Source organism: Tyto alba, unplaced genomic scaffold (genome assembly GCF_018691265.1).
Source record: "Tyto alba isolate M040663 unplaced genomic scaffold, T.alba_DEE_v4.0 Super-Scaffold_28, whole genome shotgun sequence".
NCBI lineage: Eukaryota > Metazoa > Chordata > Aves > Strigiformes > Tytonidae > Tyto > Tyto alba.
The window spans coordinates 1,103,618-1,128,093 of record NW_024881302.1 but is presented as its reverse complement, the minus strand read 5'-3'; the positions used below and the strand labels follow the sequence as shown (position 1 = coordinate 1,128,093).

Genomic DNA, 24,476 nt, shown 5'->3' with positions numbered 1-24,476 from the left:
GTAATCTTGTTGATTTAGCTGTAGCAGGATTCATGAGTTACTTTTTTCTTTTTCTCTGTGAAAATACTATTTTGCATTTTGCTTGCTCTTTAAAGTGCTATATCTTGCTTCTAAAAGCTGAATGATATTTCAGTTAACGTAGTCTTTGCATGTGACAGAACTCAAGCGGACAGCAAGAATGTGGTACTCTACTCTTCCAAAAGGATGGCAGTGTTATGCAGATGCAAAATCTAATAAGCTTCTGGCTACCGTAAAGAGAAGGCATGATGAGCTGCTGTTTAGTATTACGTTGGCATCACCTACAATGAGAGGCAGGTGCCGAAAGAGTGATGGTTTGTCTAATTGAAAAGTGAGGAAGTTACATGAATTTGCCACAGTGGAACTGGGAGCAAATTGGGAACTATAAGTCACATGTGGATTTGAAAAACAAAATAAAATAAACACCCAAACCAATCAATAACAAAAACCCCGAACCAAAACTGATGCCTGCACTCATTTTGAAAGGTGTTGAGTCTATGTTAAAAGTAGAATTAACCAATTATTTATATATCTAAATAAGTAATGGAAGTTTTAATACTTGTGGAATATCTTCTGTTTTACTATATTCAATTGACAATGCTTCTGACATGTATATATATAACATCACCTTACTTGAAACTGGAGGTTTGTAGTTGTAGGTAGCTTGGAAAAGGAGCCCAGTGTTTCTAGACACAAGTAAACCACCTACTGACTGCCCCTTATTAATATGGTCAGTTCATTTTTCCCCCCAAAGTTTTGTGTAACAAGGTTGTCTTTGATAATGTATGTGCAACCCTATGTCACTGAATGAAGGTAATTTTTTTAAGGAAGATAGTAATACATTCAAAGTAATTGTGTAATAAAATCTCCTCTCCTTGTTTGCCTTGCTTAGTATGTGAAAAGCATGGCAAAAATAAACACAGTGCTTTTCATGTTCAAAGCTGAACTTTGGAGATAAACACCAGACAAGACCACTTGTCACAAACAGGAGTGTAGATTCCCTTCCATCAGTTGTTATTTACTGTGGCAAACAGTAAGTAATCTACTTGACTGATCAGTTTTACTGTCCAGAGATCTCCACAGCAGCTTTGAATGTTCCTTTAGCCACAGCTGATCAAACTGTGTACAGATCTGGGAGAACACCAGTGACATACAAAGTGTTAATTTAAAATAGAGGACTTCTGCTAATCTTTGAAGGTTATTCAAAGAGTAAATTTGGTGTTTTCTTCCTTCACTTGCTCAACATGTGTGGAGTTTGTTCCCACTTCCCGTTCCAGGTATCATAGAAATTAGGACTTGTCTGAAGGACGCGGTTTGCCCAGTGACAGGGTAGATGTGTGGTGGAGCTAGTGTTAAAATTCAGGTCGTCGGAGGGATATGTGATGTAACCTAGATACATGCTTCAGAAGGAGGTCTGGAGAAACATTTTCCACCTATTTTTTTAATCTTACCCACCTGACTATATGGTCAGGGTTTGTGGGCTGAAACCTTCCATGCTTTTGAACTTGGAAACACTCCTGAACCTGGAGGGGCAGAGTCTTGCAGGTAGGCTTTCTAGTACACAAAAATGCTTTATTCTCAGAATCTCAAACTTTGAAGTAACTGAGTATTAGTATGCTCCCTCTCCCTCTGTCTTAGTGTTCTAACAAAAGCAAACTGCCACCACTGTTTTATTTTTCATATTCAGCTTTATTGTTTCTTTCTAAACTTCAGAATCCTTCTTTGTGAGAGCAATTGTTTTTATTCCCATGTATGAAACAACTAACTGATCTTCTGTTGCACATTCCATGTTGTCACAAGCTTTTTGCACCATTAGCCCAAATGCTTTTTTGTCTCCCTGTTACCACAGTCTCTTCTGTCAGTTGTGCTTGTGTGGAGTTTGTTCTCATTCTCATCGGGAATCACTGCATCTCTCCAAGCACGGCCTTACAAAAAAGTTTTTCTTTATTCTGAAATTTGTATTGGGTATCAGTTCTTACTGACCCTGATAGCTTGCAGGCGTGCTTGCATGTCTTCAGATCTTTCTGCTTTCTATACTCTCCATGTTGTCCCTTTTGTCTTGCCTTTGCTGAAGTCTGTTGTTAAACAACTTAATCTGGAAAGTGGTGTTGCTGCTAAGCCTTCTGGTTCAGCATATAAAACTTTGTATTAAGTGAATTTAATGTAATAGGTTTGGTTTTCACTTCTGAAAAGTTAGTCTTGTCACTTGTTTGAGGTGCTGTAAAATTACTCTGGTCTGACCGTGCTCTTCAGTTCATGTTCCTTCTAGTTCATGTGTCCTTTTGTGTCAGCAGTCCCGTCCATGCAGACACACAGCCAGTTGAGTTACCCCACTGCTCAGGCAGGGAGACGTGCGCCCATGGGTTGTTTCTGAGCAGAGGTGGTGTTTAAGACCAGTGAGCTGATGCGGATTCTCGCCTGGCTGTAGGCAGGGGTGTTGATGCCAGAGGGGGGTGTGTGGCCGGGGAGGGTCCTGTTGCTTGGCGTGTGCTGAGCGTAGTCAGACCCCGTGCTGGGTCTGAGCTGATGGCGTGTGACAGTGGGGAGCTGTGATGTGGGAGCTCAGTCATACGAGTTCACAATAGCAGGTGGAGATTAAATAACATCTGAATTTGCACTGGCTTTTGAATCAAATTAATGTCTAAGCCTTCATTGTAAGTTTTGGAAAAAAGAAAATCTTACACGTAGCTTGAACTGCATCTGCTCTTAAAGTTTTGTCACTTGTGATTTGCCGTGAAAGTACATAGTCCCTGTAGAAATATTATCCAATTAGAAGTAAAATTCCCCAGTTCCTTTTGTCTTACTGTGAAATAATTGTTCTAAAATGAATCTAAGTGTGTACAGATTGTATTTTGGGAGAGTTAATTACAAACTGTGTGGTTCAGGGATTTAGTGCAAGAAGAGGAAGAACAGTTGATGGAAGAAAGGAAAAAGAGAAAAGAAGACAAGAAGAAGAAGGAAGCTGCTCAAAAAAAGGTATGTTGAACATTAAAAATTAAAAACCTGTGCTTATGGGTTACTTTTGTTTCATCACTAGTACATACTGTTTTAGCTGTTGTTACTCAGAAGTGCTTTCTTTTTAATTTAATGTTTTAAGCTTTGGATGTACTGTTGGTTACTTAGTGGTATTTGACATATTGAACATCTGCATTGGCTTTGCGTACAACCAATTCTTCAGAGATTAAATATTCTTCTGAGATGACTATTCTTTTTCCTGATTGCCAATTGAAGTGGTTTTAAGTTTGCAAACTTCCTCAACATTAGTGCATTTCTTATATAGAATAAAATTATCTTTTTTTTTAAGATGCTTTCAGCTGTATGCTTACTTTAATACGTATTCTTATCATTCAGTATGGAAACATATATAAGACATTTTGTGTTAGGGAAGGTGGATAAAGATGCTGACAGTAAAGGTGTTTTGGGATGGAAGCATCACAAAAATGCTTGTAAACACTTCATAATTCCTGTTTACTGTCAAGATACTAATCATGGCCATTGGTTCTAAATATTGACCCTTAGCTTGAGGAGCTTGTAAATCTGTTTATAAAAACATCTCCATTTTTGTTCGCTAAGTGGTGGTAGCAAAGTGAACCTGTTAAACAGTTTTTCTTTAATTCCACGGACTAATGCTAGATATTTGTTAAATAGTATAAAAATCAGTAATCAGCTCTCCCTCTTTGTTGGCATAAATAAAGATGCTTGTTGTGCACCTGTACAAAATTAGGTCTGTCCAATCTTGCAGCAAATCTAAATGAAATAGTGCCAGAGCGATACTCCTAGAAGAAGTATTTGCTCTTATTTTAGAATGAGAGGTTCTCTTCAGTAGATGATAGCAAAGCTGAATAACAATTTTTGGACCTCAGTTGTAAATTTATAACTAATTTTCCTCTTGGACTTATTTTTTAATCAGAAATTGTAACAGGAAAGGAGACGGTTTACTTGTAGGTTTTGAGTCTTTTAAAGAAATGATTCTTCATACCTGACTTTCTCTTCCAAAATTGAGGGTTTTTTCCTGAGTTTGAAAGGCATGTCTGAGTGAAATTTGTAGAAGAAATAACCTTTGCCTAAAGTTGAAAGTTTTGCTTATGCTTTCTCCTGCTGTGAAGCACCTGATAGACTGTTCTTCAGAAGCCACATGTCTTTATTCATGTCCTGCGTTCTCAGGGTAACAAAATGTTGAGTGTGTGGACTTCATTTATATTGAATTTAAGCACCTTCTGTGGACAAAGGAGTAGGATGTCACAAGGATGCTCATGTGCGTTCCTGGAGAAGCTTAAACATGTTCTAGATTAAAGAGACTATACCTCTGAAAAAACATGGTAACAAACAACTGCCTGTTAATTCAGCTGTTAAAAAAAAAAAAAAAAAAGTCCTAGTACAGGCATGGCTTGATTCTAGATTAAAATGAAAATTTGTTAATGTAGGTCACAAGGAAGGGAAAATATTTCTTCTGTTCTGTTAATATTTGTGAGTAGTTTCAGGTTGGCCAAAATTGCTGCTCTTGCTTGTTTTGTAAGCTAACTCTCTGTTTGATCTCTTAAGAGCACACTGTTTTGTATTATCAACCATAGGATCTCTAGCAAAAACTTTAAAGCATTTAACCATGCACAAAGTACTGATATATTTTGGAAGTCCCTAGCTGAAACATGTTCAAATTCTTTTTCTTTTTTTGAAAAATTCTAAGTTGTCTCATTTGACTGTTCATGGGTCAAGTGCCAAGCTAATGAATTGATTTTTGATTCAAGTCACAATTGGGGAGGCAGGAGGCAGGCTACAAGCTCTTCAGAGTAAGCTCTAAATACGTGCATAGGCATGGCAAGAACTGCAGAGGCATCGTGTGCTCATGCTGTGGAAGGAAAAGCTAATGCTTAGTTTTTATATGTACTGTAGTTTTTCAATAATTGGAACTAAAGGAGTAGTAAAACAGCAGCAGTCACAGTAGTGTGACATGTAGAGAAGGTATGGCCTATGCTTGAGTCCTGATGCTGAGCAGCTTCCGTGGGACATCAACTGTTGTATTTCATTTACCTTTTTATGGCAGTATAAAACTGCGTTTTGAATGTTTGGTTCAAAGCCAGCTGCTCTGCATACTGGAGTTCAGAGTGCATACAAAACTGCCAAAGTCTTCAAAATATGTTTTTTAACAGATTTGTTGAACAAAGGGTGTAATGAGAAGCTGTGGCGTTATGTAGTGGTCCCAAGTACAGCAACTGCCTTTGGAAGAAGAGGAAGAGGGGCAGTGGTATTGGATGAGTCAGAGTAATAAGGATAAGATAGGTAAAACTGAAAATGAATGGGATGTGGGGGTTTTGATACACGTGTGTAAGTGGCCATTGGCTTTATTTTTGCTTTCTTAATTCTAGTGGCTGATGCATTGCTGTTAGTAGAGTGGATTTTCTTCAGAAGAGGTTTTGCAGGCATCTTGATCTTTATAGCTAAAATTGCTAATTTTAGCAATCTGAGAGCATAGATTTTAAAAATGAAGAGCTCGTGTTCAAGGCTTATTGGGAGCAAGAGGCTGCATTTTGAACTTTTGGACAGTATGACTTAAATTTTTTTTTATGTATCCTTGCCATTGTCAGCTTAAGAAGTTGAAGAGGGTTCTCTGTTAATGTACTCTTGATTTCATTAAGAGAAGTGTGGCTATGACAATGAAGAGTCATTAATAAAGTTTCAGTAGGCAGCCCTAACACTGCTAAAGTCTGACTCTAGCCAAGTCTTACATCATATCAGTGAATCAATAAATTTTTCTTACATCCACATATGCTCTTTTTTCTCTCTCGCACAGTTTTAATTATAGACAATCATAGCTTATCGCAAATTTATTGCATGCTATGAATATATGCAATATCATAATTAAAATGGGTTGTATACAGCTACCAAAGTGACTGTATCAAATTAAATCTCATTTTGCTGTGGCAGTAGTGCATTTTAAAAGTGATAATTAATAAAACTAGTTTTAGATAGGAAGAACTATGACTTGTGCTTTTGAGAGGCCCTTTGTGAAACCAGTTTCACTATGTTTTATAGTTAAAACCTCACAGTTAAGGTGCACTTCCATACAAGAAACGTTTCTCTCTACATTTCTATCCTAAGATAAAATTGTATTCAAATAGAGCTCTTACCTTGGATATATCAGAGGTGTAACTGGTTGAATCTTGAAATTAAAGACTTCAAGCTTTTGCGTTTACTTTCTTACTTCCTTTAAATTTCTAGGTGCCTCCCTCTTCCCCTGCCGTATTCTGCAATAAAAGTGGTGGTGGTTCTTTGCTTCCAGGCACAGTTTTTAACTCGCTTCAAACATCTTAATTTGCAAGTTTAATTCAGTCTGTTTCATGTAGTTATCTTTCACGTTAATTTTGTTTTCTGTAACATTTAAACAGCTTTATAGGCATAAAGAATAATAGGCTTGCGTTGGTTAGAGAGACACTTCTGAAGTAGATAATTAAATAACCTTAAAAGAGGAGAGTCAAAAGCTAATGTTGCTTTATGAAGTGGCACATGCACATGTGGTTTTTTCTCTTATCTGCCCAAATCAGTGACACTTCTTTTTTCTTGTTCTAGGCCATTGAACAAAAAATCAAAGGTAAGTTACTTTAGAGTTATTTCTATTCTGTATATTACTTCTGCATTTTTAAATATGTTGAATCAAATGGGTCACCTGAAAGCTTTCAATACTAAAAGATGGGATCCTTTAAACTTCAGTTGCACTTTTTCAGTGACTGCAGAAGAGTGATGGCTAAGGATTTATTCCAAGAATTGGAGTCTTCTTCCTATTTTCCACTCTTAATTACTTACACAGCACCAGGCATATATGTAATACCTTGAGTTCTTTTCCTTATCTGCTTTTTTCCTTCCTCTTTTAAAAAAATTCATGAACGCTCTAACTCCTCCAAGTACGACTGGGTATAGATCCACATAATGGATATGTTTGAAAGTTCATTTCCAACTTTTGCGAGTGCCACTGGGGTTGGGAACGCTTGATGGACAAGTAATTGATACATCTAGTTTTAACTAACCATTGCAGGTGGAGGGTTCCTCCTGACAAAACAGTCAGGTTGACAGTGTCTGAAAGGTGTAATTTCGATGTGCAGTGGCAGGCTGGGAACACTGCAGTTACTCTGAATGTTTGTCGGTTTTCTACAGATCTCCATTCCAACTGGCTTCAGTAAAGAGGAAAGAAAGATTATTTTCACTTTCTCTTTAGTTCTTGCCCATAACCTGTTAGTTGGGAAGTGGATGATAATTGCGTAAGTGATCATGTGGAGTGCTTGCTGGATCCCTGTTTTCTGGGAATGTTGGGTTTAATACTTACTTGAGCAGTAATAGAAAGAGGAGCTTGGAAGCCCTGCTTAGCAGAGATGCAATTACTGTTGGAAAAATCAAAAAGTGTTTGAAGTGCTGTTCTGGCATGAAGGTAGTAAAATGGTAGAGGACACACTGCGCTTGAGAAGAGGTAAAGAAACAAATGAAAGTGTCCATTACTGAGGGGTGTGTTTGAAGAAGCATCCTAGTTCGCATGTGGTTGAAATGGAGGAGGCAGGTTCTCCACATAAAAAATGTGCTGATTCGCCTGCCGAGGACTGCAGTACCAATTACCAGGTATCAGGAGACACATTTATGCCTAGTTTATTTAAGTGCGATATATAGTCTAGTGTGTATGTTTAAATGGAAAAAAAAAAAAAAATAGCTTGAGCAGGACCAGTAGATTTTCAGCGTGTGATGATGCTGTGCGGAAGGATCGAGGGCAACCCCGGTTCCGTGTCTTGGGGCGTTCTCCTCCGTGCTGCATAGAGGAGGCGGGTGCTTTGGTTCTGGAGTATTGATTGCTGAGGCAGAGGGAGCTGCCAGCGTGGTGGCTGCAGGAGCTCTAGTGTAGGCAGTGTCAGTAATGGATGCTTACGTTCTGTATGTGCAACCATCCTGTGGGTGTCACTGGGCTGGCCCTTCCAACCTGACCGGTCACTGAAATCCGTTGGGAATTAATTCTATGTTTGCCTTTAAGCACAGGACTGAATACTTAATAAAATTGCTGGAAGAGTATTATAATTACTAAATATTCTTCATTTGTTTTTTAAAGCACCCTTTCTGAAGCAGTATATGGAATTGCATTTGAAGTACAGCCTAAGCATTTGTTTTCTTCTGTGTGTTCCTGCCGCAAGGCTTCTAAGATAACGTACCAGATTTAAAGAATTGTGAAAGTGTTTGGTTTAGTTCTGAAGTAATAAAATATATCTGAAAAGATAGTGAAGGAAAACTATAAAATACCTTTCTGTCAATAATAACGTCCATTTTGAATGAACATTTGACCTATGTACTTATGCTGCACTGGCATCCATGCGTCACATCAGGGACGAGGCTGCAAAAGCAAATAGCTAAAAATAGCATGCAGACAGGAGGGCAGTAAATCTGCTCAGTAGGCTACCTGATGGTAATCTTCAAATTGAAAGAAAATGCCTTTCTTTTGAAGGACAGAGTATTTTTTTTATTATTATTTATTTTTTCTCTATTTTCTCTTTGGATGCCTAATGTTTACTGATGGAAGTATTAAGTTCCAACTTTAATGTTACATTGTTATTGAAAGAGTATTTCAGGAAGTTTAACAGGAATTTAGAATTGTCAAATGCAAGCTGGCAGTCCTTCTGAAGAACAGACGTTATGAGATTCAGATATGCAACTTTTTGCAAGAGTTTCTGTAGGAACAAAATTGGTTGCTTATGTTGCACATAGCTCTTTCATTGTTTCAACAGTTTTGCCTACTTGTTTTCAGGATGCAAATTAATGTTTCATTAGTTTCCAAGTTTCCATCGCGTTAATGTCTTAAATAATTTATTCCGTGCATGAGCTGAAGATAAAATACAAGAGTATAGGATCTCTAAATTATTCAGAATTATGTTCCCTCTTTCAGAAAAGTAGCTGGTTAAGTGGTGGGGATGGGTAGGAGGGTTATTTCTTGTTTTTAAGCCTAGTTTGGATGGCTCCAAAATGTTGGTTTAGCTATGGTAGAAATTGTTTTTGTACCAGCTGAAGTAGCTACTAGTGCATGTAAAATTATAAGATGACTTTCTGAGGAAGTTAATAGTGCTGATTTTTTTTTTTTCTTCTTCTTTTCCCTGTTCAGGATTAGGAATGGAAATAACAGAAATTATGCTAATATAAATGACACAAGTAGCATTTTAATACTGTAGTATCGTCATTAAAAATGAATATATGTTATTGTTGTGGATTTCAAATATTCTAACCTCTCTAGTTTTATACATCATTTTATTAAAAGAAGGAAGAGGAAGTTCATAGGAGTTAGAGATGAATGTGTTATTTAGTTGCTAAGTGGAAGGTTTTTCTATCTGTGTAGCAGCTGGCATAACAAATTCATACATCGACAAGTGCCCTCCAAGTGCTCTTGTACCAGGTATTTTAGGAAAAAATAAGTATCATTTGAAAGCCTTTATTTGTTGAGAATACTGTAGAATTGTCAACTGTTGTGGTATTCCCTCTGGCTTAGCAAAATACGTATTTTTGCTGCTTAATGTCAGTGCTATTAAAGACAGACAAATCAATCCATTTACCCCAAATCTCTCCTAAAACAGGACTCTGCAAACCACACTGTAGCCACGAGTAGCTAATGATAAGCCAGGCACTAAAGTAAATGCTATTTAAGAAGAGGGTTTGAGTTCTGTTGTATATACTCACTTCAGTGTTCATGGTGTACTTCTCCAGAATGAGATTTCATTATGAGATGAAATATCTTTTTGCACGCACTCTAATGTGTGTTCACAATACCCTGGTGAAGTAGTTTCTAATGTTTGAACAGTGATGTTGATGCCAGTGTTGTGGTTAGTTGTTCTGAATGCTTTTGTGCTTTGCGAAACAGTACAAGCTAGAGCTGAAAACATCTGTCAGTCTTCAGTTCTGAATTCCTCTGCTTTGTAGAAAGCAGAGGCGTAAAGTACTACTTTTATTGCAGAACAGAATAAACTTTGAATCAACCACTGAAACGGAAAGTGATTTTAAAAATAGCTGGGTGTGGAATTAAAATCTTTGACTCATATTTCCCACCTTGGAAACTTCTTATTCATTTTCTTCTCTGTGAAGCAAAATTGCCCGAATACACTAACTCTTCTGTGTTTTGTCGGGTTTTTTTCACTTGCCTAACTGTGCTTTTCCTGATTGGAAAAACTGCTATGTTAGTTTTTAAATCTTGAAAGCAAATAGCAAAAATGAGCAGAAGAAGAAATGCTTGCTGTTAAAATTTACCCGTAGGAATGGCATACAACTTACCTTTGTGCGGATCTTCAGGGGTTAATGAATTGGCAAACAGTTAGATATTTTCCAGATCAGCTAGCTGAGCTTACAGCTGCGGCCATTTTTCCACAACGAAAATTCTAGCACTACATCTTACGTGTGTCAGCTTGAAAGCCAGACTTCCTCTGTTTGCCCTTCAGCATTCCAGCACTGACAACTCTTTGGGGCATGACATGCAGGCAGAGAGCATTACAATACATTTTTAAGAGGTCAGCTTCAGCAGCAGCAAGAAGAAACATTTAAATGACAGCTTGGTGCTGTTCTTTGTGTGGTTTAGTAGATGATTTGATCTTTGTATGCTGATTTTGTGCGAGCGAGAAACTGTTTTCCATCTGCATTAAAGTTATTCAAACAGCTGCCACTTTTTTTATTGGAGGGGGAGTTTAAGTCACTGGGCCCCTACTCCAGGAGGAGTTGGCAGGCAGCACTCCTGGAGCAGTAAAATGACACCATGCTTCTCCTCCATTTTCTAATGAAATCTGCAGAGTGGGAAAGCAACACAAGTTGGAAACGTCTTTCTTTGGAATCTCTCTGTAAACTGTAACTTCACCATCCCCTGCTTTGTGGGTTTTCAGCAGGTTTGTTCTTTATTAAAATCTGTCATTTTTAATATTTGTTTCTGTAAACTTGCTATTACTAGTCAAGTAAACTAACTGTGATAGACTGTAAGCCTGTTAATATTATCTTTCTGCCTTAATGTGATTCAAAATAAAATACCGGTGTGCAGAACAAACTTTTCTTAAACAGAACTTGTTTATAACAATATTAAGATAATGATTAAGGGGTGTTGGAATTTATAGTAGCCGTACTGGAAAATTAATGTTTTATTTAGTCTTGTGAGAAGCTGTGGACCAGAAAATGTTAAGACAGGATAAATCATATAGCTTAAAACTTTGCGGTACTTAGGGAAGTGCAGGCAAGGGAATTCTGTTGCACTTCTGATTAATTTCAGTTTGAAATTAAGGTAGGAATGTAAACTGCATATTCCTTACTAGAACTGTATTATCCGGTAGATTTCTGTTTAGTTTGCTGGTAATATTGGAAAGAATTACCATATTTGCTAAGGAAATGAATATATAGTATATATGAGGAATATAATCTCCTTAAGGTGTTTGTGAAGTCTTGTTCATGTCGTAGCTTAGGGGCTGGCTTGGCAGAAAGTTGCTTGTTTATTAGTTGCACTCTTTTATAGTCAAAAGTGATTTGATTACCTGCAAGTTCATTGGATTCTGTTATAATCTGCACTTTGTCTTCAAGTAGCTTTAATTAGGTAAGTAAAGTATTGATGTTGCTGTGTTGCAGTACTGCCCTAAGCATGCTACTTGCAACTCTGGACGTTTCGTGGAATGTCATATAGAAATGATTTTACTTTATCTGAGAGGAGAAATCATATGTAAATGAATGTAGTCATGTAGGCAAACTGAATGTCTGTCATTGACCATGTTATGGGGTGTTCTGTGTTGGATTAAAAATCTCTTTAAGTGAGGTGTACTTTCCACTTCAGATGACAGTAAAAAAAAAAAAAAATCAAACTTAAATGCAACGTGCAGAAGGCTAAAGGATGTATGTGTCCCTATGTGGTGCCATTACTTTGTTGTCTTGATAATGACACACTGGCTGCAAAAAGTGGTGGTGTTCTGCATATCACTGTCGGCACACCTCAGGTGTAGGCTGAACTGTGCTTTCAGCTGTAAAGAGTATTTAGTGTGAACCACTTGCAGCAGAAGGCATATTGATAGATTAAAAAGTTAAGATTTGGGTGGTAATTATACAGATTGTGGTATGTGAAGAATTTTTTTTCTTTATTTCAAAGCTTGTTGCAGTACCTAGACCACAGAAATATGCTAAGTGTATATGCATTAAATTGTTGGCAAATTTTTAGCTATTTGCTAAAATAGCGCCCCCCCCCCCCCCCGGGCTTAATAATTTTCAGTTATTTTAGCTATTATTAAACCAGGACATTTGAAAAGTAATAAATGGAAATAGATTTGCTTAAGACTTCTTTGTATTTGTGAAATTCAGTTTTGATCATCATCTGTTGTTGCACTATATGCGTCAAAACATTATGCAAGGAATTGATCCGAGTTACATACTTGTTAAATATAGGTAACAAATTGATGGACTCTGATATGGTGTTGGTGATTTGTATCAACTTGGCAATTTCTCTAATAGCTGTTGAATACCTTCTATTCCCTGTGCTCTGTACATTAAATTGACTTATGTCTTGGCCATTCCTCTCCTTAATTCTGTCCTCCTCCAGTCAGCTGTGAAATGGAGAGCGCTGGGTCAGGGCTGTGGCAGGGCAGGGGGGATGGGGCTGGGGAGGGAGCGGGCGGCTGGAGCTGGGGATGCCTCTGAAACAAGGAGGTGGCTAAAAGTTTTCTTTCTGCTTTGCTTAAGTAGCCTAAATATAATATTCCATTAAAGCATAAGCCAGATGCTGATTCTTAGGTGACAAGTTATTCTAAAGGCCTTCGTGTATGTGTTTTTCTAATATGTAACTGCGTACTATAGTAGAAATAAAAGGAAATTATAGTCATAAGTAACATTGACAGTATTCAAATTGATTCCTTCGACAAAAGCATAAGAAGTTTGTGTTTAATTTTTTTTTATGTCGTATTCACATGAATCTCTTCCTGAAAGTGGATGATAAAATGGTCTTTAAACAAATTAAAAACTGTTTAAAAGCCTCAGTAAACTACATATTCAGTCATGTATTAACAATATCCCTGCTGCTGAGATGCCAGGAAGTTGTTAAATGGAACACAGCAGGGAAATGGTTTGAGGATGCTGCTCTTAAGTCTCAAGTCATATATGTTTAGATGCTGCCACTGTGCAAAACTGTTCTTGAAAATAAATACAGCCATATAGTAACGGAAACCTGATCTGTAATTGGGTGCCGCCGTACCCAGCAGGGCAGAGTGAGAGCCCTTGCTGATCCCAAGCAGTAGTGCCTACCTCAGTTTCCCTCTTTCCCAGCACACAGGGTTGGTCCTGCCACCACCCTAGAGATGCTGATGGGGCTGCATCCTGAACTCTTCTCTTGCAGGATCTCAATGAAAAAGATGTGGGGATGCCTTTAGCCTGGGTCGCTGCTCCCCTCTGTTGGCTGTACAGGCCCAGAGAAAGTTGTGTTGCTGGGGAAAAAGTGACCTGTAGCTGGGAGGAACCTCTCTAAATGTTTGTCACCAAAGAAGTTGGATTACTGAGCTGTGACCTTGCTGCTAGCAGCAGGAATGCTACATGGATTAAACTGTTTTCCTTTGGTAACTTCTAAAACCGCCGGTTTCATTTTGTGAAGTTCTGAGTAGAGGTGGTGACATGACCGTGTCGGTGGGTCAGTGCTGAGGGAGGTTACGATCGAGTCTCAAGGTATCTCAAAAAGTTCCACGGTAAACATAAACATGCTTTATGGATATCTCGTCTAAGAAATTTGAAAAGTACATTAACATATCAGTAAGGTAAGGCACTGGAAGTACAGCTTACCTCTCGTAGTTGTTGAGACAAATGACCATAGCACCAGGAAGCGTGCATCCATAGTTCACAGTATTCCTGTCTGTCCAGCCTGGTTTACTAACCAGTTACACCTGAACACCCCCAGACTTACCGTCTTGGGTTTTGTACTGGTTGGGGTGGAGGTGTTGAGGATGTTGTGGTTTTCCCTTTATTTAGTGTCTGAGTTTGGGTGCTCACTCACAAATTATTTGACCTTCATCTTGCCTTGAAGTGGCCACGGTGTCAAGACTGAAAGATAATTTGGAGTTGCAGTTGCACATTGGGTATTTTGTCAGTGCGCAGGCCTGCCAGGCTGTGTGGAGGGGCTACCTGTGCTATCAGCTTTTCCTGCTGGCAACAGACTGACTTAAGAGTATTGCTAGATTTCCCTTTGGATGTTAGGGTTGGTAAAGCAGGCAAGTCTTAACAACGTGTTCTGTGTGTCGTGTTCACCTCGTGTTCATTTTGGACAAGACCATAACATTTTTCTATACGTAACACTTAAGTTTCCCATCGGAGGAAGTTTTTTTTATTATTATTACTTAAATACTTTTTAAAATAAAATTTAAATGCCAAAATAAACTGGTATAGTGCTATTTGTCAGAGAAAGCTATAAAAAACTTAGTAGTAATAGCATACTTTAACTGAGATAACTTTGTTATGAGTGATATCAAGACACATTTCTGCTTCCGGATCTGTGCTATTAAAGCTGTGTAATTATGGGATAATAGAGCTTTTAATGGGGAATGAGTTACAACTTGAATTGGAAAAACTGCCATTACATAATATATATATAAGCACATCTAAGAATATTGACTTAGTCTTCGATTTTTTAAGTTGCTGTTCTTATGAATAACTTTGTCCAACTTTCTTTTTTTTGGGGGTGGGGGTAGTGCCAGAACAAACAAAGACAAGTGTAAGCCAGCCTCAGCCTGTCACCTCTAACGGCACTTCCACAGTAACCAGCACTAATAATAATGCCAAGCGGGCCACAGCCAACAGTCAGCAGCAGCAGACCTTGCCTCGATACCCTCCTCGTGAAGTACCACCGCGATTTCGACACCAGGAACAGAAACAGCTTCTGAAACGAGGTCAGCAGTTACCAGTTATAGCTGCAAACCTGGGATCTACTCCTAAAGTATTAAACGGCCAGTCAGGAGGCAGCACTGTCACAAATAAGCAGCCAGTGACCAACGGAGAAGTGCCGAACAGCAGCAAAAAACAGCCAGGTGAGGGGGAGGTACCTTGTTTTTCTTTAACTAAAATAGAATAGTTTAAATTCAATTATCAGTGAAATACTGGAGCTAATATTATTTAAGCTTTGAATGTAAGCTGTAGCATGATGAGATATTGTCCTGTGTTGTATCTTAATATTAAACATTGCGGGATGGTTTCAGCCATCTTTGTACAAGTTTCATACTGGGTTGCTCATTGTTGCCAGTGGTATACAATAGCCATGTCTGGTTTTGAACAGATGTTGAAGCCAATATGACCACTGCTGTGTTCTGAACTTCCAGTCTTTATCCTTGTAATTGATCCAAGCTTGGCCATGGTATGAAGCACCTTTTTTTGCATCCAGTTGTGATACACAGCTCTCACAAGGAAAGGTCTCTCAGCCAGTTCCCAGAGCATTCTGAACAGCATCTCAAGACTTTCTGTCTTCATATCTAGAGATACAGCCAGGGTACCACTTGTTAAGCTTATCAGAATTGCTTTTTGTTATTAAATCAGTGTTTTTCTTTATTCATCTACCTGAAGCCTGATGTTTGGTTGTCTTGCAAAATGGATTGACCATTACCTTTATTACTATTTAAGTATAGTTATCATTTGTTATTTTGGCTTGTTATGCATTCTCTTCAAATATCCTTTTAAGAATAGCAAATTTATGTTACATATGCATAATTTCCAATTCAGTGAATGTACTGGCATGCAGTTCAGCACATTTTTGGGGACAATAAGGGCAGTCTACTTGTGGCTGGAAAAAAAGTGGCTTTATAGGGATCTAGATTTTTCAAAGAGATTTGGTATTAATGCATGCTAACACTTAATATGTTGGACAAATACTTACTTGGTTTTATACTTGTATTTATTTTTTGATGTGCACATAGCAGTGATGATGTAACTTGTTCCAACACATAGTTTCGTCTGAAACTTTACTGAATTCCCATTGTTTCTGAAAAGTAGTGTTTTATATACCACAGAGAACATGACTCTAGTCCCTTCAGTTAAAAAAAAAAAAAAGGATTTATGGAGAACAGCCTTGATATTTCAAGTTTTAGTTTAGTTTTGACCTCTTGATGAATGTTTCTGATATTACTTCCCAGTATTATTTTTGTAACATAATGATAGAACTCTGTCATTCGAGGAAGTAGTTTTTAAATATTTATTTTTTTTTTCTTCCCTCCCTATATAATTTTGTTCCTGTCTACAGTCAGGTTTAAAGTAACCTTTCATATACTTACTTGCTTCTAAGATGAAACTTTTTCTTCAGCATCTATCCTCTACTGGTCAAATTGTATGTTAGCAAGTAGTGATTTAAATAAAAATTCACATGCAACCTAATTTAAAAAGTATTACTCCCTATACAACCTATTAAGCCTCATAATTCTATCCAGAGGATTTTTTGAGTGTACTGTCCTTCACTTCATTTCTTTTGTGAACACCAACCCAATATTTAATTAGTTGGGTTCCCATTTGTGTATTTATTCTTCTCAGTTTTGCTTGATGGCCAACCTTTAGGCTGGGAGATGTGAGCGTGTCCCTCTGCCACAGTGCTGTACTGAGCATCTGATGCAGCTGCTTTACTGGGAGTAGTTCTGCAGTTTCAATAATATGTTAATTATTTGAACAATATGTCTCTACAACCAGCTGGTAGCAAAAAGGTTCTGAGAGTCTCTAGGGGAGAGAAAGGTAGGCCAAATCACTTTCCCACCTTAAGGAAAGGTTGGTATTGTCGGTAGCTTTCTGTCAGGGTCTTTAACGGTGTGCTGTACTCGGGGATGTTCCGTCATGTCCGAGGTAAACTCGTCAGAACCCACAAGTGGGCTTGGGCAGCCACGGTCTTGTTTCTTGGTGCCATGTACCTCTGTGTTGGAAAGATCTCCTTCCTCTGCCAGAACCAGGAATAGTGTCTAGTTTGTGTGTTTTGTCATGTTCTTTGAGAAATGTAGGTAAGATGATAATGGAAAGGAAAGTAACTTTTCAGTGCTGGATTTTTGTAATGGTTTCAAAATCTTGTCTAGTGAATTGCCTGTGAGGTAACATGGAGGTGGCTGTGGTCCAGCAGCAGCGTGCCAGAGTGACTTCATATCTTTTGACACCTTTGTATCTGAAAGGAAACACTACTGTCATTCGCCTGTTTCAGTCTTACTCTCCCTGGTTCCTCTTTTAGCCTTCAACAGCAACTTCTAGGTACTCTCCTTGTTATCTCTGAAATTAAAAATCTCATTGTCGTGGTTTAGGCCTGATTGGCAGCCAACCCCAATGCAGCAGCTCTCTCTCCCTTCCCCTCCGGCAATGAGAAGGGACAGAGAGCCAGGCTTGGGGTTCAAGATAGGACTGGGATGGGGAAAAATCCCCCTTTATGATCACGAGCAAAAGGCAGACTCGTTAGGGGAAGAAAAAAAGAACATACATTTATTACAGACACTAACAACACATAACAGTAGGACAGTGAGAAGCGTTGCCACATCTTGAGAACACCTTCCCCCCACCCCTCCTTTCTTCCTGGGCTCAGCTCTGCTCCCGATATCTCTACCTCCTCCCCCAGTGGCGCAGGGGCAGGGAATGGGGGGTGCAGGCAGCGCTGCCACTTCCCTTATCTTCGGTGAGGGGAGTGTCCGGAACTTGTTCCTCCTGCTCCATCGTGGTCCCCCTCTCACAGGAGACAGTCCTCCACGAACTTTTTCTGACATGAATTCCTCCCACGGGCCGCAGCGTTCCCCACACTGCTCCGTCATGGGTCACTAACTTCCTCTGACGGGATTCCCTCCCACGGCTGCAGCCCTTCCCGAGCTGCTCCGGCGTGGGGCTCCCCCGCATGCTGCAATCCTCCCAGCACTGAATTACAGCAGCGGGGCTGCCTTTTCCCACGAGACCCCGGCCTTCTTCGGGCACAGAACCTTGATCAGGCAAGCAGAAGCCACAGGCCATAAATCAATGTCTGCTCCACCGTAGATCTCCATGGGTGGCAGGGGGGGGCCGCCCTGCCGTCTCCCCACAGGATACAGGGGGGTCTCTGCTCCGGCACACCTCCCCCCTCCTTTCTTCCTCCGTTCCTCCACTGACCTTGGTGTTCACGCAGCTGCAGCAACTCCTCCTCACCAGTCCCACTGCCCGTCACCACGTCCCTTCTTAAATACGTTCTCGCAGAGGTGCAGCTGATGGGCTCAATTTCCCAAACAGAAGTGGAGCTGACGTGGAGCTGGGGGAGCTTCGAGAAGCTTCTCACAGGGGGTCGCCCCGATAGCCCCCTCCCCTGCCACCAAAAAACTCCACCACTCACTCAACCCAGGACACTCATGAAATTTGACATATCTGTAGATCCCTTCCTGTTAAAAGAATATCCATGTACAGGCCATTTGGGTTAACAAATTTTATACCTTAACGGAATATCTTTGAAGATTGTGAAGTTCTTGACTATTTTTTTTTAAAGCATTATTGAACGGATATTGGGATTGATCTGTATTTTAGCACTAAAAGGAAAACTGTAGCTTGAACTGTTGAAGTGAAAATTGCTGGAATTGGTAATGGCACCAGTTGTTTTATCCGTCACTCCCTGACAGACCCCGGGGGAAGATCTCCCCCCAGTTCCAGCTGTGGTTATAACTGGTAGGTGCTTTGTAAAAGCCAGGGAACACAAGTACTGCTAAATTTAAAGTCTTCATTTAATTGCCCTGTTCATTTGATTGCCCTGTTTTTAAGTCTTCGGTGTTGGAGAATTTTTTAATTGTATCAATGGACAGAAAAACTCAAAACTCTTGTATTTTGCATGGACCGTCATCTTTTCTTGAAAATTAGCCTCCTTTGTTTAGAAGTAAAGCTTAAGAAGGAATAGTCCTGTGGGTAGGTGTTTTTCTGCTGTTTCTAGGACATTTGGCATATCTTTTTAATAGACGCATAAGTGAAGCTCATACCATGTAATACTTCTGAAACAGATACAGTTTTGTGCCAAGATGGTTATTTTAAGAAATCTACGTAAGTAGCTCTTTATCAGAACATTTTCCTACCCAATTCAGTTGTTTGCTTTACTGAAATTCTCCCCCATGTGTAAACTTCACATGTAAGAAAGATCTTGAATGCTGCCTTGGTATGTTTGTTTGCCTCTGTGCTTTCTAACACATCACAATAGCCAGGTGGTTATTCCACAGTGAAATGATTTATATCGTGAACTAAAGTATTTGCCAGCAGTAATTGCTTACAACTGTGGGACAGAACAAAACAGGAGAGCACCGTCCGGCGCCTGGCGTTAGTCCAGTGACTGGGATTCCTCCTCTGACACAAGTGGGTCTCGCTTTATCCTCGTGCATCCTGCAGCGGGGCTGCAAAATTATGTTACAGCCAGAGCCTTTGGAAACAAAAGGTTCTTCCTGTAACTTGGGGTTTTTTTTACTCTGTTACTGTAGGAGCCAGGGGAGAAGTGAGGAGTTCAGGATCTGCAGTTAGTAGTGATGGAGGTTGACTTAAGTTAGGAATTACCGTAAATGTAACGGTTATGGTCTTCAACTGTAAAGTTAGTAAATTTGAAACATTAACTTTGATTTCACATGCTGCCTGTAGGGCACTTAGGAGGAAGAAGCTGTGAAAGTTTGGTAAATGAAAGTTTGTTATGCACACACTTAGATTAAGTCAGAGTTGGACCGTACTTAGTTATTTCTGTTCGCTAAATCAAGTAGCGAAATAATGACTTCAAGGTGGAGAAAGTGTGACATTCAAAGAAGTGATATAAACTTGCTTAAGCTTCAGGGCTGACCTCTGAAATTCTAAGTTAGTACAGTCAAAAATTAACTGGTTCTGGTTTCAGTGATTTTATATAAAAAAAGTGGAAGAATTTATATGGTCAAATTTTTAAAATATAGAATGTGTTAAATTGGTTAATTAAATTACAAATGTATGAACTAACTCACAGTGGAAATTTTTAGTAAAAGCAGCAAAATTGCTAATAATTAAATGCTACATGTAGAAAGCTGCATTTGTTGTCAGTGTGTCTCCTCGCTGTGGTGTGTGCAGCTCTGGGTGAGGCAGCTCGGAACTTGTCACTGGCACGGTCAGCAAGATTGAGAGATGGCTCTTCAGAGAAACCTTGGGTGCAAGGGGGGTGCGAATAAATGGGTTTAAAGGGATGAGTGATTTGGGGACTGTTCTCGAAGGGCTAGTTTACTTAAGTAACACTTCTGTAATCTTCTTGCTTTGTTTTTTTTTTTTTTTTTTGTAGGCATGCCTCCCATTCGGGACTTGGTGAGCCACTCCCCTAACCAGTCAGGTTAGCTATTTAAATCTCACCTTTTTTTTTGCACTGTGTGTGTTTGTAGTAGCTAACATGTTTCACACAATTTTGTCTGATTTTTTTTTTTTAAGATTTTTTATTATTCTTTGGCTTATGTTTTTCAATAGCATGTGCTGTGTGAATGACTGACTAAAGTATACTTTCTCTTTGCCATTACACACTACATTTGGTTAAACATTTTTAATTTTCTAAAATAATATCAGAATTCATACCAAAAGAGGTGTTTTGACTATGTGGCACCTTAGCTTTAAAATACGAAATCTCTGTTTTTTACCTTTATGCTTACATGTTAAATTGCCTCTTTGTGGTAGTAAATTAAATAATCTTTGCAAAGCTGGGCTTTATATCAGAGACGCTTCACAGCACTGTGGAGGGAGTCACATCTGGGGACCTTTCTGTTTTGAATGCAGAGTTTATGCTGAGGTAGGCCGTGGGTGAAGGCCTACAGCCAGCTGTGTGTGGTGTTTACTGGCTAGGACGGAGAAGCCCGCTTGCTGTTTAAGTGATGCTTTGGAGCAGAAGTGCAGTGTGAGGGCTTGGGGACAAGCCATATGAAACGCTCTGGGGTGACGCGGCTGCTGTGTGCCGGCTGGGATTCTGGCCGTGCCCGGTGCCCGGCAGGCTGCGGTGGGCACAGTGCTGAGCGCGCTTCGCGGCGCATCTCTTCTGCCTCCCTTGAAGACTGCTCTCAGAGGGGTGGTGTGCAACCTCCTCTTCCCTTGCGCTGACTTTGGCGGCTCAGCGAGGCTGCGGGGCTGCTCGGCGCCGCACCGGCCCGGGCCGGAGCCCACCCGGGGGAGCGTGCAGGACAGCCCCTTTCAGCAGAGCCCCCGGCTGGGCTGGGCACTGCGGGACACGGGATCCTCGGCCGGGCAGCGCTCCTGCCCTGCAGTTACAGGTAGGGAGCTCTCGTGGAGGCAGACGGCTACATCTACTCGTTCCTGAGTGGAAGGACTTTAAAAAGACATGAAAAAACTTCCAGATCTTTTTCTCTACCACAGACACACAGATACTTAACATTAACAAACAGGTTTTATTTTTGTGGTTTTGTCATTTCATAATAAAGGTGCATTTTAGCTGTTTACTAAAAGCTAAAAGGCTTGTTTGCTAAAATGCATTTTTTCATAAGGACCAAAGGTACAATAAAGGACAAAGTATAGTAATTGACAGCCTGTGGGTACCGGTATGTACTGGAACTGGAAAAGGAGACAGAGGGAGCAAGATTCAGGTATTTCTTAATTTACACTTCTCAGTCCTGCTGTTTATGTTAGGCCATGTGATGGTGCTTTAAAACAAACAAACTGCTTCTGAAAGGAAACGCTTACAGGAAACTACATGTCTTGCAGGGGTAACTCACAGCTAGAAGGCACCAAATTCTTAAATTACAAGTTATTAAAAAAAGCTTAGCAGATTACTCAATTTTAAGAAATTCACATTTGTGCAGTTTATTTTTTTTGTCCAGGATTTAAGCAGCAAAAGATAGTTGCAACTTCGAAATAGTTTTGGGGAGAAAACCAGTCATAGGCTGTTCCTGACTTGTTTTGCTGTATACCAAATGTAGCATGTTGTCAGCTGTAGTTTTTCAATTTTGAGGATGTGTTTCTGCTATCTGCTAGATACAAAAAATTGGAGATAATACCTTGCTTATTCAGTATTTGTATACTTAACCTCAGAAGTTCATGGGTTGTGGAGATTCGGATAGGAATATTTCAGAACAGTGGCTCAGACGAGAAATCACTAACACACATTTATGTCCAGGAAAAAGACTGTTATGTAATAGGATAAAATTCTGGATGGCTGGAAATTAATCATTACGTGCTGTTTGTGTATTGACTCGTTACAAACTGTGCATCGCATCTAAATTAGTATAATAGAATTTTAATAAATACAGGCTTTCTTTTATGTATTCAATTGTTGTGCAAATTAGGATTTGTTTACCATTTCACTCTGGCTTGTAGTCATAACCTGTATCTCTTTCTCTGCTCTGAATTCAGGCTGTTTGCCATCTGTATACCTTCGTGTTGTTTTTAAAATTGATCATGTTATTGGGATGATGCTTATGTAATCAAGATTTTGTTTTGTTAGGGCAGCTTTTGATGCTGCTGATTCTTGCTTTCGTGAGAGTGCAGACAACTCTTAACTTTGATTAGTCTTTTAATAAAGGTTAAATATCTTTTTTTTTAAATACCAGTGTGAGTTTTGACATTTTGGGTTTTGTTAGACAATTGCTCAGATACTACAGTGTTTTTTTTCTAGTAACACATTAATAGGCTGGTTCTGGGTTAAGTTCGGCTGAATTAATGTCTTCTGGTTCTCCCAAGGATGCTGTGTGGTTCTCTTCTTCAGGGCTGTGGAGCTGCCAGGCGTTTCTGTTGCAGCACTGTTTCTACCTGCCACAGGTCTTTTTCCACAACTCCCTGTTCCAAATTGTTATGCCAGCATCCTTGTTTCTCATGTTCTAGTTACCGTGTGAAGCTTAAATGATTGCTTGGACTCCCTCAAGCTTCCACCACGGTGACTGCTGAAGGAGCAGTGGGTGATTTCTGCTCTGTGCTGCTCCAAGCTACGTACTTTTGGAGGCAGGGTCTTTGGCTAGATTTTTTTTTTTCACTGTAGGTTTGAATAATGTTGATATTGATTAAAAATTAATTAAAAATAGACCAAGACTTGTTGTGCACAAGTGTAACACTCAATAAACTGTCCATAGTAACCTAAATGTAAGCTTTTTTTTTATTTGTTCCTTCCTGTTTCCTTGTAGATCATCAAGATCATAAATTCAAATAACGTAGTATTTAAAATTTGTTACTCTGATGTAAAAATGTGGGATTTTCTGCTTGTCATGGTGTTTTCAGATTCTTTTTGCTCGAGATGGAAGCACCGAAACAAGGTCTCTTTTTAAATCTACATCCACTGTGCTTCTCTTCAGATTGGTCAGTCATGCTTACACACAAAAAACCACATCAACCCTTTTTGTGGTTGAGCTGGAGCTCTAAGAGCAGGCTCCCACCGAGTGATCCCTGCATTTGAGAGCTGAGCTTTTGCCAGAAGTCCTATCTTGTATAGGTTTTAACCTCTAAGTGGGTGGCAATTTTGACTAACGTTTTTAATAGAGTAGGTGCAACTCAGTTATTTATCACTGAGCAGTAGGTGGGGGTCGGTGGGTGTCAGGGTGTGGGGCTTGGGTGCTGGTGCAGAATTGCTTGTAGCAGAGGGGAGAAGCTGGTGAAGCTGGCAGCATCCTTTCAGACCTCACAATTAACTTGTCTTTCTTGGAAGCACAAGAGGCTTATAAATTAGTGTTATATTTTTAAAGTAGCCAGTCCCTAAATGTTCTTTAAATAGCTTTTGAGAAAAAGAAGGATTGACAGTTTTAGCATTTTGTTGCTATTAGCTCTGTTAACATGAACGGGTACAATTTCACAAAGGTATTCAGGCAAAGCAACCGCACATTTTTCTAGTCTGGTATAAGGCATGTGCTGTAAAAATCTATTAAGAATGAGCAGGAACTATGAAACTTACTTTCTCTTACCTTTAGGTACATACATTTTGAATATTCTAAGTAAAGGCAAAAGAGAGAGCATTTCAAAGAAAAGCTGATAGTTTCTTCTTTTAAAAACATGCATGTTTCAATGGGCAGAGAAGCGTAGTTTGCTATGTGTACAGCCATTGAGTGTACACTAGTATGGTTATTCTTTCAGTGCAGGCAAATACTAAGTAAAAAAACTTCTGACATTTTGTACTTGCGTTCTGTTGCCAGCTTCATTACTGTTTTTCACATGCTTCACAGTTGCAGAGTTTCATCATCTGGTGCACCTGCCTGACTATGTTTTGATATAACGGTTTGAGGGGAGGTCTCTGCAGTAAAGCTTTATACAGATGAAAACTGATAGCACCTATTTTGAGGCAGATATTCATGGTGCATGTATTCAACCATGAAAAGTTTATAAGTGAAGGAGTATGTATGTTGTCTTGATTCCCAGACACGATCAGCTTATTTTTTGAAAAAGGAGCAGTAGTTCTTACATAAATGAAAATGAGAAGCATCGTTTCGGCTACTGCACTTAATCTGTACTTCTGCAGCAGCAGAACGTTGGATTGGTCTTGTGGTTTTTGTGTCTGATGGTGGCTGTATAAAAGAAAATATCAATAACTTGTA

The 24,476-nt window shown here is 39.5% G+C and overlaps 1 protein-coding gene across 2 annotated transcripts in view; it reads left to right on the top strand.

Annotated features, from left to right (window-relative positions):
* TNRC6A (trinucleotide repeat containing adaptor 6A) overlaps positions 1–24,476 on the top strand; it is a 51,132-nt gene that overhangs the window by 7,594 nt on the left and 19,062 nt on the right. For both annotated transcript variants that reach the window (XM_033007854.2, XM_033007855.2), the window contains 4 exons: positions 2,904–2,994; positions 6,583–6,604; positions 14,709–15,044; positions 20,249–20,296. In XM_033007854.2, the coding sequence (XP_032863745.2) occupies positions 2,904–2,994; positions 6,583–6,604; positions 14,709–15,044; positions 20,249–20,296 (497 nt within the window). The remainder of the gene's footprint in view (positions 1–2,903; positions 2,995–6,582; positions 6,605–14,708; positions 15,045–20,248; positions 20,297–24,476) is intronic.